The sequence below is a fragment of the Rhinatrema bivittatum genome, chromosome 6 (genome assembly GCF_901001135.1).
Source record: "Rhinatrema bivittatum chromosome 6, aRhiBiv1.1, whole genome shotgun sequence".
In the NCBI taxonomy this organism is placed as follows: Eukaryota; Metazoa; Chordata; class Amphibia; order Gymnophiona; family Rhinatrematidae; genus Rhinatrema; species Rhinatrema bivittatum.
The window spans coordinates 77,564,504-77,580,629 of record NC_042620.1 but is presented as its reverse complement, the minus strand read 5'-3'; the positions used below and the strand labels follow the sequence as shown (position 1 = coordinate 77,580,629).

At 44.7% G+C, this 16,126-nt stretch overlaps 1 protein-coding gene across 2 annotated transcripts in view; it reads left to right on the top strand.

Moving 5' to 3' along the window:
* Nucleotides 1-16,126, top strand: part of PRPF40A (pre-mRNA processing factor 40 homolog A) — a 391,586-nt gene that overhangs the window by 238,203 nt on the left and 137,257 nt on the right. For both annotated transcript variants that reach the window (XM_029605503.1, XM_029605504.1), the window contains exon 17: nt 3,844-3,977. In XM_029605503.1, the coding sequence (XP_029461363.1) occupies nt 3,844-3,977 (134 nt within the window). The remainder of the gene's footprint in view (nt 1-3,843; nt 3,978-16,126) is intronic.

Here is a 16,126-nt window from a genome sequence, read left to right as displayed (position 1 = left end):
GGATACTTCTACGAGCAGTATACTTGGTGGACACTCAGAACTTCCTGGTGGACCGTCTGAGCCGCACCTTCCATCCACACGAGTGGTCTCTGAAACTTAGGAGGCAGATTGGCTCTTCCGTCTCTGGGGGACTCTGGATGTGGATCTGTTTGCCTCCCCCAGTAATGTGAAAGTGCCCTGGTACTGCTCTCTGATCAGATCGGGTGATGTGCCGCCTACAGATGCATTTGCAATTCCTTAGGGAGTCGGGCCTCCTGTACGCGACCAGTATTGAAGACTCTCCTGAAACTTCACCAAGACCCCAGGGATCCATAATCCTTATCACCCCACATTGGCCACGACAGGTATGGTTCCCGCTTCTGCAGCAACTGGCCAGGTGGAACCCGATCCCTCTGGGAACGGCTCCGGACCTCCTCTCCCAGGACCAGGGCAGACTGCGCCATCCCAACCTCCATGCCCTGTCCCTCATGGCGTGTGTGTTGAGAGGTTGATCCTGCAGCCCCTGGCTCTGTCGGAGAACGTGACCAGGGTTCTGGTGGCTTCCAGTAAGCCATCCACTCAAAAGTCTTACGCGTTGACGTGGAAGAGGTTCACCATTTGGTGCAAGCAGAAGGGTCTCCAACACCTCCTGAACTATCTTCTGTACCTCTCGGAGGTGGGTTTTAAAACTAATTCTGTGCAGGTGTACCTCAACGCGATGGGGTGATTCATCAAGAAGTGGGCGGTTTGCCCATCTTGATGCAATCTATCACGGGGTGGTTCATGCGAGGGCTTTTTCAGCTGCGGCCTCCACTGCGGCCCTCTGCAGTTTCTTAGCACCTGAAAGTAGTGCTGACCCAGCTGATGAAACTGCCATTTGAGCCGCTGCGTTCATGCGCTCTTAAGCATCTGACCGGAAGGTAGTCTTTCTGATAGCGGTCACATCAGCGCACGGGGTCAGTGAACTGCACACCTTAGTGACTTATCCGCCTTACTCTAGGTTCTATCATGCAGGGTGGTTCTGTGCATGCACCCTTCATTTCTGCCCAAGGTGGTTACCAATTTCTATCTTAACCAGTCCGTTGTGCTGCCTACCTTCTTCCCCGGCCCCATGCCAGCCCGGAGGAGGGGGCGCTTCACACACCGGAGTGCAAGAGAGCCCTGGCTTTCTACTTGGACTGTACGGCAGGCCACAGGCTGTTCACCCAGCTTTTTATCCCATTTGACTCCAATGAGCTGGGTAGAGCTGTTATCAAGCAGACTTTCTTTCCACCTGGATAGCAGACTATATCTCTTTCTGCTATGGCCAGGTGGGCCTGCACCTGGAGTGTCCTGCTATGGTGCACTCCGTAAGGGCCATGGCGACCTCCGTGCAGTTCCGATGGGAGAGATTTGCAGGGCGGCAACGTGGAGTTCACTCCACTTTATTGTTTGGACAGGGATGGCCAACGGGATAGATTTGGCCAGTCTGTCCTGTGCAACCTTTTTCAGCTGTGACCCCCAACTCTTCCACCAGGGGCCCCTGGCTTTTTTTTTGTTCCGGCTGTCCCTGATGTCACCACCAGCGCCTCTGTTGTGCCCATTGACACCTGTTTCGGTGTCTGGTTCCCTTGAGTCAAGTCCGGCCTGTAGGTAGGCATTCACCCATGTGAGGACTACCATCCTGCTTGTCCTAGAAGAAAGCGGAGTTGCTTACCTGTAACAGGTGTTCTCCTAGGACAGGCGGATGTTAGTCCTCACGAAACGTGCCTGCCTCCCCACGGATTTGGGTTCTCCAGCATGCCACTAACCCTGCATAGACGCAGGGTTAGTGGCATACTGGGTATGCTCTGTGTGCCAACCAAAGTTTCTAGAAAATTTGACAGTTTTCCATGCCAGGCTCCATCTGATGATATCACCCATGTGTGAGGACTAACATTCTGCTGTCCTAGGAGAACACCTGTTACAGTTAAGCAACTGTGCTTTATCCTCCAATTATGGATTTTATTTTCCTCTGTAATTCAAACACACTTGGTGTGTCATTCTCTGTTCCATTGCAATAATAGTAGCATTATTTGTTTCCATCTTTTCATGAAGTTCATCCAGTAATGATGGGAGCTTCTATAGTTTATCATTTACAACCACTGAAACCGCTTTTTGAAGTTCATACATCAACGTTTGACATTCCCTTCATCACAATATTGGGCTCTGGCACTATTTTGTCTTCCTGTGATTTCAACTTTTCACTCATGATTCTCTTTGATTTAATCAACATCTCAGGATTCTTTTGAATAACAAAGTTGTCCACAGATAAACAGCTCTGCCATGTGCAAAAAAAAAAAATATATATATATATATATATCGAAATTTTTAAAGAAAAATAAGAATGATTCCACTAGCTCTCACTTAGCTACACGGAGTATACCCATTCATCACCAAGTCATTGCAGGATGTCCTCCACTCTTGATATATTTTTAACCCTTGCTTTTCAAGTTCTAAAAATATGGTGGATGTCATAATGCCTCTGTATCACTCCATGGTGAGACCGCACCTTGAATACTGTGTACAATTCTGTCGCCACCGCTCAAAAAAGATATATTTGCACTGGGGAATACAGAGAAGGACGACCAAAATGATAAAGGGGATGGAACAGCTCCCCTAGGAGGAAAGTTAGAGGTTAGGACTGTTCAGCTTGGAGAAGAGACATCTGAGGGGGAATACAATAGAGATCTACAAAATGATGAAAGGACTTGAACGGGTAAATGGGAATTGGTTATTTACTCTTTCGGATAATACAAGGACTAGGGTGCTCTCCATGAATTTAGCAAGTAGCACATTTAAAACAAATAGAAAATTATTTTTCACTCAAATCATAATTAAACTTTGGAATTCATTGCCAGAGGATGTGCTTACGGCAGTTAGTGTAACTGAGTTTAAAAAAGGTTTGGATAAGTTCCTAGAGCAGAAGTCCATAAACTGCTTTAATCAATAAGGATTAGTAGCTTGGGATCTATTCATTTAATGTTTGGGTACTTGTGACTTGGCTGGCCACTGTTGTACACAGGATGCTAGGCTTGATGGACTCTTGGTCTGACCCAATATGGCATTTATGTTCTTATATTATAAATGCGGCAGTAATATATTTTAATAAAAAAAAAATCTCATTTTCAAATTTTCTAATCCTTGGATTTTTTTTTATTCTCCTCCTTCCTATCCTGTAATTTGTTCCTTTCTCTTATCAACTATTATGCTTTGTATATTCTTCATTCTTTTTTATATTTTTGGCCTCTTAATTTCATTTTTCTCTTTCTTACCTCAAATGGTTTTCCTACACTCTCCCCTAACCTTTTTTTCATATTTCTCATCGCATATTCCTCCTTCCTATTTTTGCTTCTTATTCTTTCCATTCTCTTTTGTCCTCCCTCCACTCTTATTTGAATAAGGCAGATGGCACCATTTCTTTCATATTCTTATGAGAATGTAGTAAACTTCCCCAAAACCTCCATAGCAACTTTCAACCCCTCCAGCCTATTTCTTCTACCTGAAGATCTCCTTTCTCCATTTTTCTTTTATTTGTATTCCCTTCTTTTCTCCTTTTCCCTCATTTATCTGTTTCTAAGTCTTTTCTCTCTCAGCAACCAGTGGTGGCAGTTCTTTCTATTGCAGCCCATAGCTGCTTCTACAGCCCTCTCTGTGTGCACTGCTAATGATGATACTTTAATCTGCCATCTCTGTGTTAAGAGTAGTGGGTCCACCACTATTTGCTCCAGTTAATGGATCTTTGCAGTCCTACCAGGTAGCAAAGAGTTTCCTGAATGGCAGGCCTGGAAAAAGAGTCTTGGGGAAAACACAACACGCAAATACATTCTCATCTTTGCTTTTTAGATATGGATAAAGAAGATGCACTTATATGTTTTGAAGAGCATATCAGGGCTTTGGAAAAAGAGGAGGAAGATGAAAAACAAAAAGGTATACTGAGAGAAAGGCGAAGACAACGAAAGAACAGGGAATCTTTCCAGGTTGGTGAAACTGTTAAAACATAATCCCTCAGTTAAGTGTCAGTAAACAATGTAAAGTCGTGCATCAAATATTTTATTTTATGTTTTATTAATTTAGATTTAGCTCACATTTTTTCTTTGGTAATGCAAGATATAACTTTAAGGTATAGTAGGTATTTCCCTGTATTTGCTAAGCATTTTTCACATATATACACAGAATGACAGAAAAACATTAGTAAATCAGGCCCTTAGTTTGTACTTTAAGTAACAGAGGGTGAAGTGACATATTCAAGGTCACAAGGAGTGTCTGCAGGATTTGATCCCTGGATTCCCTGGTTCTCATGCTACTGCTAGAATGCTACTCCAGCATTGCTTTGCAACCATCAACTTCAAATAATAAACTGCACTTATTTACATCAATAACGAATTGTTCAGTTTAACTGTATTCATCTAGAACTGTAAAAGTATGGCATTGTAACAGACTACTCCACAAACAATGGAGGAGAGATACTGCACGGTATAAAGCAACAATCCAAGGGAGAAGTGCAGTGTAATTATATAGAAGATCCACACAATGAGTCAGAAGTTCATGTATATAATCTTAGTAAATGCGGCAACTCCACAATTTTAAAGATTGTCTGTAATACAAATTTTAAGCAATCCCCCGACACTGTCCCGTGTTTCGCCATGCAGGGTGCATAGGGAGGGACGGCAAAAGTTTCAAAAGTCTAAAAACAAGAGATTTAAATGTGGATACACAGAGAACATGATGGAAATAGCTCAAAATTATTAAATATCTTACATTTTTACAACATACCTTAGCCAAGTGTCTGTGCACAACTTAAACGGGAGTGCACCAGAGAGTTACAATAGACAGCACTTTAAAGCTGAAAAAAGGCGCAAAAGTATGCAATTGGAAGGGAACCAATTCAGACATTTCCTTCACAAAATTTATGAAGGATAGGTCCTCTGGAGGAGAACGCTTTCTGCTTTCAGTAGGAGAAGGTGGCGATGGCAAATCATCGGTGTCTTCAGAAGAATCGTCGGGCCAGGTGTCATAGGGATCAGGACCTGCCCCTCTAGGAGCCTGAGAAGGCCGGGACGATGGTATTTCTGAAGGTCCCGGTCTAGGCTCCGAAGGCATCGAGGGAAGTACTGGAGGCACCGGATGAAGGCATCGAGGGCATCAATGGATGGATCGATGGCACCGATGGGCGCATCGGATTCGATGCTTGAGGCGTTGGAATAACTCCCGATGGAGGAATGCAGAACGGTGTTTCACTTCCCGATGACAGGGTAAGCGGGGAGGGCACCGGAGCCATCGGTGACCCAGGATCCATCGGTGGAAAAGAGGCTATGAGCGCTTCAATCTTCGAAAGCACCGGTGCCAGTGCTGCCGGAATCGGATCAGTAATCTGTTCCACAATCGGCACCAGTTTCGGTGTCAGAGGAACTTGGAGTCTGTGCATCGCCTTATCGATGCCTCCTGAACCATCCGGTCCAGTTCTTCACGGAGATCTGGAGCAAGCAGCTCCGGCTCCAGAAGGGAAGAAGGAGGCAGAGGCATAGCTGGAGGGCCACTGTTAAAGGCGGAGTCGCGGCTCCCGATACCCGGTCCAGGTGAGGGTTGCCTCGGTGACCAGGTCGCAGAAAGGGTCGGTGCCTTTTCTGGACAGGGTTTCTTTGATGGCGGCTCGGACGATACAGAGGTCGAAGATTTTCCTTCCTCGATGGTCCGAGACTCCTGAGGGGGAGTAGAGGTAGTCGAAGGCCGAGAAGTCGACGACGCCGGATGATCACGGGCCGGTGGCCAATACTGGCGTGAAGTGGATGGTGCCGGTTCAGACGTCGTCTATGCAATAGATGGCGGAGTTTGAGAACGGAAGAGAAGTTTCATTTTCTCATTCTGGCCTTGCGACCTTTTGGTGTTATTAAGGCACATTTGGTGCAAGTCAGGACATCATGCTCGCACCCGAGACACATTACACAGACTTTATGCGGGTCTGTAATGGCCATGGTGCGAGTACAGTCCGGGCACAGATGGAACCCCAACACCATGGCCTTTGAAAAATTTAGCTGCGGTACGGTTGACGGCCAGAAGGCCAAACTCGACGGGAATAGACCGAAAATGGGTAAAAACTTACCGGAGTACTGCGGAGTCAAAAATTTGAAGGAGGGACCCCTGTGGGGTATCAAAGTTTTTAGTAATTCCGTGAGGAAAATTCCTGTCAGGAATCTCTGTGGAGCTCCCTAACCTGCGTGGCTACTGCTGCGCGGAAGAAAGAAGACTGAAGGGACCCCTGCTGGCTGCAGGTTTAGTGCCATGCTGGGCATGCCCAGTAGGTGCCAGTCAAAGTTCTAGAAACTTTGACAAAAGTGCTCCTTGATTGGGCTCCATCCTGTGATGTCACCCATATGTGAGGACTACCATCTTGCTTGTCCTGTGGGAATCCCTAATATAAGAATGGCTCAAAGAAACAAACGGTTGAAGGAAATGGTCAGTAAATTGTGAAAGAGGTTCTAGTACAGAGCCAATCCCAGAAACTATGGAACAGCCCGGAGGGTTTACAAAGATAAACAACTCCCCTATGAGGAAAGACTAGAGAGGTTAGGACTTTTCAGCTTGGAGAAGAGACGACTGAGAGGGGATATGATAGAGGTGTTTAAAATCATGAGAGGTCTATTTACTCGGTTATTTACTCTTTCGGATAGTAGAAAGACTAGGGCCACTCCATGAAGTTAGCATGGGGCACATTTAAAACTAATCGGAGAAAGTTCTTTTTTACTCAACGCACAATTAAACTCTGGAATTTGTTGCCAGAGAATGTGGTTAGTGCAGTTAGTATAGCTGTGTTTAAAAAAGAATTGGATAAGTTCTTGGAGGAGAAGTCCATTACCTGCTATTAAGTTCACTTAGAGAATAGCCACTGCCATTAGCAATGGTAACACGGAATAGACTTAGTTTTTGGGTACTTGCCAGGTTCTTATGGCCTGGATTGGCCACTGTTGGAAACAGGATGCTGGGCTTGATGGACCCTTGGTCTGACCCAGTATGGCATTTTCTTATGTTCTTATGTATTTTGGATAAAATGTACAATGTTGGAGTAACTGGATGTTCAACCGCAAGAAAATTAGCTTCCCTTGGAGTGATCCATTTTCGATCAAGAGCTTTAGTCACAACTTCCTTAATGTGTTTTTGCAACATGCCCGTGGGATCAGTAGGTAGTGGAAGGTAAAAGACATGATCCTGTAATTGACGCTTAACCTCCTCCACGTACACTGACCTATCTAAGACAATGATTCCACCTCCTTTGTCAGCATATTTGATTATAATATTCTGGTCATCTAAAAGGGACCTTATAGCCAATCTCTCTTGCTTTGTGATATTGGATTTAAAACATTTTGGACGAGTGCCTAATTTTTCAATATTCATACGAATTAAATTTTCAAATGTTACTAATGCTGGATCAAAAGGAGGAGGTGGAATCCACCGTGATTTCTTGGACATAATTGAACCATCTTGTGTGGAAACCGTATCAGCAAAAAATAGTTTGAGTTTCAACATGCGAAAGAATCTATAGAGGTGGATTTGAATGTCAAAGGGATCATATTTAATGGTTGGGATGAAGGAAAGTCCTTTCTCCGAAACAACATTTTCCAATTGTGATAGTTGACGAGTTTTACTCTGGACTGGAACTGATATTCAATTTTTTCTGTTTTTAGATTGGCTTAACCACCGCAATGAGCATTTACAATTCAATTTCAATATTCACCACTCATTGATTTGTTTTTTGGATATCCTTATTTCATTTGATTCTGAATAATCTATCACGTCTATTTTTAGGAAAAACATGGATCGCAACACTTTGTTAGCCTTTAAAAATCATCATCCATTGAGATTAAAAAACAATATCCCTTTTTGGCCAGTTTTTAAGGCTTCGACGCTTGTGTTCTTCTAGGTCCGATTTTATTTCCCAGTCACAACAAATGCTGGCTCAATTCAGAGAGCGTGGATATCCGCTTTCAGTATTATAGAAAGCCTTTAAACGGGCTATTTACTCTAATAGAGATCTTCTCTTTATAACTGAATCTCGTTCCTCCGAAGGGATTATTAATTGCATTCTGCCCTTTTCTGTCCAGAGCACCACCCTTATATCCATTATTCGTCGCCATTGGCCAATATTATCTCTACATAATATCTTTGCATGTCCTATTAGATTTACTTTTCACCATGGACGAAATCTTAGGGATCTACTCTGAGCTACCCCCGGTCGACTGTTCTACGGAAATCTTTAAGGGCCATGGTGCCTGTGTTTCCTGTTCTGTTTGTTCCCATTCTTTATCTGTTGACACATTCAGTAACCCTTCTAAACAGGACTCTTTTCCACTGCGCTTTAATTCCGATTGTACTACATCTGGAGCCATTTATGTTCTAAGATGTCCTTGCTATAAGATCTATGTTGGAAAAACGGCTCGGATGATTAAAACAAGAATTATCAAACATCGCTCAAATCTCAATACACAGTGGGAAAATGCTGCCCTTGTTGCCCATTGGATCACTCAAGTCCATGACATCACGCATTTGAAGTTCTGTGTAATCGATGTGGAGGAGAGAGCACATCAGGGGGGTAACTTTTCAGAGATTTTGGTCTGTAGAGAACAAAAATGGACGTTTTCATTAAAAAGTTTATCTCCATTTGGTTTAAACAATGAAATTGAGTGGGGTGTGTTCACATGATTATCATTCACAGTCGTCAGTTTGGTCCATTTTTACGAGCTGATTTTGGATTGGCTAAGCACTGTTCTGCCCCATAATAGTTTTCTGTTAAGTCCTCTATTATTTGTCTGTTCTGATTAAGCGCCTTTTTGCACCTTTCTTCAGCTTTAAAGGGCTGTCTATTGTAACACCGACACTTGGCTAAGGTATGTTGTAAAAATGTAAGATATTTAATAATTTTGAGCTATTTCCATCATGTTCTCTGTGTATCCACATTTAAATCTCTTGTTTTTAGACTTTTGAAACTTTTGCCCTCCCTCCCAATGCAGCCGGCACGGCGAAACACGGGACCGTGTCGGGGGATTGCTTAAAATTTGTAATACAGACAATCTTTAAAATTGTGGATATAATTGCGATATAATTTGTACCCCGGTATAGCACTGTCCCATTGGTTATCCTCCTTCCACCATGTCTCTGAGATGCCAGTTAAGTCTATGTCATCATTCACTGCTATATATTCTAATTCTCCTATCTTACTACTTAGACTTCTGGCATTAGCATACAAACACTTCAAAGTTTGTTTTTTGTTTGTATTTTCATTCTGCTTTTTAATTGATAGGGATAAGTTAGAATTTTTTAGCTCAGGTGAGTTTTTAGTTACAGGCACTTGGACTACTTATTATTGGAAACTCACTGTAGCGATGCTCTAATTCTAATTCATCATTAGTATCCTTTGAAGATACCTCTCTCTGAACCATGTGCTGCTGAGCGACTGTCTGCTTTCCCCTTAGAGCAGCTTTTAAACTAGAACAATCTCCTTTTTAAATATTAGCGCCTGCAGTGTGGTTCCACCCTGGTTAAGGTGGAGCCCATCCCTTCGGAAGAGACTCCCCCTTCCCCAAAAGGTTCCCCAGTTCCTTACAAAACTGAATCCCTCTTCTTTGCACCATAGTCTTATCCACGCATTGATACTCCAGAGCTCTGCCTGCCTCTGGGGATCTGTGCGTGGAACAGGGAGCATTTCAGAGAATGTTACCCTGGAGGTTCTGGATTTAAGCTTTCTACCTAAGAGCCTAAATTTGGCTTACAGAATCTCCCTCGTTTTCCTATGTCGTTAGTGTCCACATGTACCACAACAGCCGGCTCCTCCCCAGCACTGTCTAAAATCCTGTCTAGGTGACGCGTGAGGTCCGCCACCTTCACACCAAGTTGGCATGTTACCAGGTGATCCTCACGCCCACCAGCCACCCAGCTGTCTACATTCCTAATAATTGAATCTCCAACTATGACAGCCAACATAACCCTTCCCTCCTGGGCAGTAGGCCTTGCAGACACATCCTTGGTGTGAAAGGACAATGCACCACCTGGAGAGCAGGGCCTTGCTGCAGGATCCTTTCTATAATTCATGATACTTTAACTACAAATTCTCCGGACTGCCTTTGTGTGACTGAAACATGGCTACATGATTATAACATCCCCAATTTGAATCACTGCTGTCCCCATGCGAATTCATATTTCTTTCAGTTCTGTAATTCGTGGCAGGGAGGAAGCCTAGCAATATTTTTTAAAAATTGAAGAAATATTGACCAAATTTGAATTTAACATCCCATACCCTTCTGAGTTATTGTTAAAATCTAAATTTTTCAATATCTGCTTATCATACTGCCAGCGCCGGTGGAAGCACTAGGCAAACTAGACCTGGGCCTAGGGCGCTGAGCATTAGGGGGCGTGAGAAGTGGCGACTGAGGGGGGGGCAATGCCCCCAGGCGCAGGGCCATAGGGGAGGTGATGGCCGACATGGACGCTCATGCGGCCGCTGGTGGACCTAATCTCACTGGTGGCTGAGCAGGGAACTACTGCTGTGCTATGTGCCGGACACACACAGCAGGAAGACTGGCGGGGCCATGGTAGAACTCATGTCACCATGGACCGAAGAAAAAGGTCACGTCCAAACCTGCAGGTGCTGCTCCTCTTTCCTGCCCGTGCAGCCCGGAACAAAAACGTTGAAGGAGCTGCACAGGCAGGAAGACTGGAGGGTGGCCAATGTAACCCCAATATTTAAAAAAGGCTCCAGGGGCGATCCGAGTAACTATAGACCAGTGAGCCTGATTTCAGTGCCGGGAAAAATAGTGGAAACTATTCTAAAGACCAAAATCATAGAGCATATAGAAAGACATGATTTAATGGTACACAGTCAACATATTTATCCAAGGGAAGTCTTGCCTAACAAATCTGCTTCATTTTTTTGAAGGGGTTAATAAACATGTGAATAAAAGTGAACCGGTAGATGTAGTGTATTTGGATTTTCAGAAGGCGTTTGACAAAGTCCCTCATGAGAGGCTTCTACAAAAACTAAAAAGTCATGGGATAGGAGGCGATGTCCTTTCGTGGATTACAAACTGGTTAAAAGACAGGAAACAGAGAGTAGGATTAAATGGTCAATTTTCTCAGTGGAAAAGGGTAAACAGTGGAGTGCCTCAGGGATCTGTACTTGGACCGGTGCTTTTCAATATATATATAAATGATCTGGAAAGGAATACGACGAGTGAGGTTATCAAATTTGCGGATGATATAAAATTATTCAGAGTAGTTAAATCACAAGCGGATTGTGATACATTACAGGAGGACCTTGCAAGACTGGAAGATTGGGCATCCAAATGGCAGATGAAATTTAATGTGGACAAGTGCAAGGTGTTGCATATAGGGAAAAATAACCCTTGCTGTAGTTACACGATGTTAGGTTCCATATTAGGAGCTACCACCCAGGAAAAAGATCTAGGCATCAGTGGATAATACTTTAAAATCGTCGGCTCAGTGCGCTGTAGCAGTCAAAAAAGCAAATAGAATGTTAAGAATTATTAGGAAGGGAATGGTTAATAGAATGGAAAATGTCATAATGCCTCTGTTTCGCTCCATGGTGTGACCGCACCTTGAATACTGTGTACAGTTCTGGTCGCCGCATCTCAAAATAGATATAGTTGCGATGGAGAAGGTACAGAGAAGGGCAACCAAAATGATAAAGGGGATGGAACAGCTCCCCTATGAGGAAAGGCTGAAGAGGTTAGGGCTGTTCAGCTTGGAGAAGAGACGGTTGAGGGGGGATATGATAGAGGTCTTTAAGATCATGAGAGGTCTTGAACGAGTAGATGTGACTTGGTTATTTAGACTTTCGAATAATAGAAGGACTAGGGGGCATTCCATGAAGTTAGCAAGTAGCACATTTAAGACTAATCGGAGAAAATTCTTTTTCACTCAATGCACAATAACGCTCTGGAATTTGTTGCCAGAGGATGTGGTTAGTGCAGTTAGTGTAGCTGGGTTCAAAAAAAGTTTGGATAAGTTCTTGGAGGAGAAGTCCATTAATGGCTATTAATCAATTTTACTTAGGGAATAGCCACTGCTATTAATTGCATCAATAGCATGGGATCTTCTTAGTGTTTGGGTAATTGCTGGGTTCTTGTGGCCTGGTTTTGGCCTTTGTTGGAAACAGGATGCTGGGCTTGATGGACCCTAGGTCTGACCCAGCATGGCAATTTCTTATGTTCTTATGAGCATCAGCCGTGTGCAGAAGAAGAGCAGCGTTTATGGTCATCTGCGAATCCCAAGTCGTAGCGGACTGAAAGGAGGAGGCCCGGTAGCAGGGCAGCCGTGGATCCCACATTGCAGGTTGTCCGAGAATGTCAGGGCCGCTGCAGAGCCCATCCTATGGTGACCATAAAGAGGAGGCCCAGAGGCAAGAGAGGCTGAGGGCCTGTAGAGTGTGTGCACGTGTGTGAGATGAGTTGAGAGATTGTGTGTGTGTGTGAGAGTGAGTTGAGAGACTGTGTGTGGGAGTGAGGACCTGAATGTTTGCAGAGACAGCATGTGAGAGCCTCTGTGTGTGAGACAGCATGTGACAGTGAGAGCCTGTGCTTGAGCAAGACAGCATGTGGGAGTGAGAGAGAGCCTGTGTGTGTCAGACCGCATGTGCAAGAGAGAGTCTGTGTGTATGAATGATTGTATGAGAGAAAGCATGTGAGAATGAGAACCTGACTGTGTGTTTAAGGGAAGAAGACAGATGGAGAGAAAAGAAATAGAAAAAAAGACAATATGAAAGGAATTGGCAAAAAAACAAGAAAGGGAAGATGGGGGGAAAAGCCTGTGACCAACCGATTAGAAAACTAAGATCAGACAGCAAAGGTAAAAAATAATTAATTACCTTTTAGTGATTGGCACATGTAATCTTTGGGAATGTGCAAGAGTAACACTTTCTCTATGCGGATCTCACAATGTATGAGATCAGCATGGAGGAAGTGGAAGCCCATGGGGCCTGCACAGAGGAGACAGCAGAATGGGCTTCAGTGCCTGTAGCAGCAATCGGCGCCTCCCCAGTAGCCATGTGGCAGCAGTGACAGTGGAGGAATGAGAGAGGCTCCGAGGTTACTGGCAAAATAGAGGGGGGTCTGCCTTCAGTGTGTGCATGTGTATGAATGGGAGTCTGCCTGGGGGTGTATGTGTGCGAATGCATGGGTGCCTGCCTGAGGGTGTGTCTGTATATGAAAATGAATGGGTGTCTTCCTGGGGTTTGTATGTGTGAGAATAGGTGCCTGCCTGTGTGTGGTGTATGTGTGTGTGAGAATGAATGTGTGCATGCTTGGGGGGTAGGGAGGGAGTGGTGTGAAAATGAATGGGAGCCTGCCTGGGGGTCAGTGTGTCTGTGTGAGAATGATTGGGAGCTTGCCTGGGTTTGTGTGTATGTGAGGAAGCCAGTGAGAGTGAGAGCATGAGTGTGCATGAGAAAATCCAGGGGAGTAAGAGTTTGTGTGTGGAGGGGGAGAGAGTGTCTTAGAGCCTGAGAGTGTGTCAGTGTCTGTGAGAGTGAGAGGTTATGGTGGATATAAGAGCATGAATGTGTGTGTATGTGACAGTGTATGTATGAGAAAGAATGGACATGTGAGTATGTGTGAGAGAGAGAGGATAACCTCCTAATCCTCGACAATATCAGGGTGCCTGGAAATCAAGAGCTCCCACGAATGGACAGCAGGGGCTTTTTAAAATCATTATTAGTTTTAACTATTGGGTGTTATTTGAAATATGTGCTGTTTTGAAGTATTTTATTGGTGTTTTGGAAATTGTAAAAATGTATATGATTTAATTAATAGAAATTCTATTTATCAGTAATTTTAAAATTTTCTTTTATTAGTATGGTTTTACTATTATAACTGATGCTTAATTTTTCTTGATTTTATTTGTTTTATGAGGAATGGTGGTTCTGTTTTTCCATCTTATATAAATAAAAATGTAAATGTTCATTTGTTCAAAATCTTAAATCTCCGAAAGTTCTTCACCGATTGCTTTGAAATTTTGACACAACGTTGCATTCGAATACGCATGTGTTTATATATATATATATACCTATATTATATAGATGTCACACCTGTGACAGGTAAAAACATGCTTTTTTGGAAAAACAGCGCCATCTGTTGGACGTAAAAGCAACACATGCTATCTATAATATAAATGGGCTCTGACCGGCGGACCGCAAATGCGCAGTAGAGAGCAGCTCTACCGCGCATGTGCGGACCATAGAGCTCTGCGCTACGTGCTGGGTGTCACAGAGGGGAGGAGGAAAGGCCAGACGAGTCGCCGCTTCAAGAAACGGCTCAGCCCGTTCCTCCGCTGCTGGGGAAGGGGGGAGGGAGTAGGGACTGCCGGACAGTTATACACACAGGAGGAGGAAAGGGTAGAAGAGTCACTGAGCCAGTCCGTCCACCGCCGGGGGAGGGAGTTGGGACGGCCAGAGCAGAGCAAATGCAGAAACGTGCGCTTTCTCTTTTCTTTCTTTTCCATTTAACCAGACTGAGCCACAGCAACGCGTGGCCAGGTACAGTTAGTTGTTAATACACAAGAGTCTGGCTTCTTGGGGGTTTCCATTTCAGTTTTTGTCTAATTTGCGCTCCTTTATTTTGTATTCTGTATTTGGTGAGGGTCTGTCTCTGCTCTGTGTGTGTCACCACGATGAGAGATTCTGCTAGCATAGGGATCTATAGCAATCGGATTTGTTTTGTTTCCTCAGTAGGTGGTGTATTGGTATTCTAGGACCCAGTGTAATATTTACCTTTGCTTTTTGAGTCCTTTGTGTTATTACTGTTATGTAACGATAGGATTGCAGTATAGATTTTGAAGGCCTTTTTTGCGGGGTTTTTTGTTATTTCACAATGGGGTAGGTTTTATAATTTTGTGCGAGCGCGTACTTTTGTTCGCGCACCAGGCGCGAACAAGAGTACGTGGGATTTCAATAGGCGCGTATCCATTAAAATCCGGAATCGGAGCGGCCTCTGAGGGAACTTTCTTTCGCCCTCCCCTCACCTTCCCCTCCCTTCCCCTACCTAACCCCACCCCCCCGGCCCTATCTAAACCCCCCCCCCTACCTTTATCGCCGAATTTACGCCTGCCAGAGGCAGACGTAAAATCTGTGCGCGCAAGCGGGCTGCTGGTGCGCCATCACCCGACCCGGGGGCTGTTCTGGAAGGCGCAGCCACGCCTCTGGGCCGAAACCATGCCCGCGGCGCCGCCCCCGAAATATCACGTCGCCCGTGCCATGCCCCCGAAATGCCGCGTCACGACCGCTACGCCCCCCGGCACGCCTCTCCATGCAAGCCCCGGGACTTACGCGCGTCCCGGGGCTTGCGCGCGCAGGGAGGGTTTGGGGTAGGTTTTCGGGGGGTACACACGTACCCCCTTGAAAATCTACCCCAATGTGTCTGGCAGTGAAAGGTGTTTGTGCTGCTGTTAGGTGACACCAGAATTTGAAAATATCTTTTAGTATGATGAGCTGTAAGGGAAACATCCAAGCTCCATTGTTTGGGGGAATTTCAGTGGATGCACAAAGTTAGAGAACTGGAGGTGCAGGATTTTTATTGACATTCTGTCCCTTCCTACATATTCTAGACTTCACTCTCATAGCCATATAGAATTAGTTGAATGAGGCTATCAAATAATTTTATAGTAGTTTTACTAGAAGTATGAAACTGGCCAGCTTTTTAAAATTACGCAGAAGACCCTTTGGACTTTTTTATTAACACTTTTTTTTATAGCCAATTTTAAAGCAGGATCCATGTTATAGAGGTGGCTGTGATGAAGAAATGTCATTTTGACTCCCCCCCCCCCCCCCCCCCCCCCCAATTCTTCTGTCTAGAGACGCCACTGATTTTCTGTGACCTTAAGCAGTAGTACAAGAAGGATTAAGGGGGGGATGCTGGAGAGGCACACAAATGCATTGGCGACCCTTGATACACCACTGGGTGTGAGCCATATGGGGCCGCAAGCGGTGGCAAAGAGGAGTGGAGATTTGGTGGGCCATGAACAGTGCCCAACCTTCTCGCGACCCAGAAAACCACACAGTCGGTTTGCGTGATCGGGAACGAGGTAGGAGTTGAGACCATGGTGAGGGGGGAGGTGGAGGCGCAAGGGA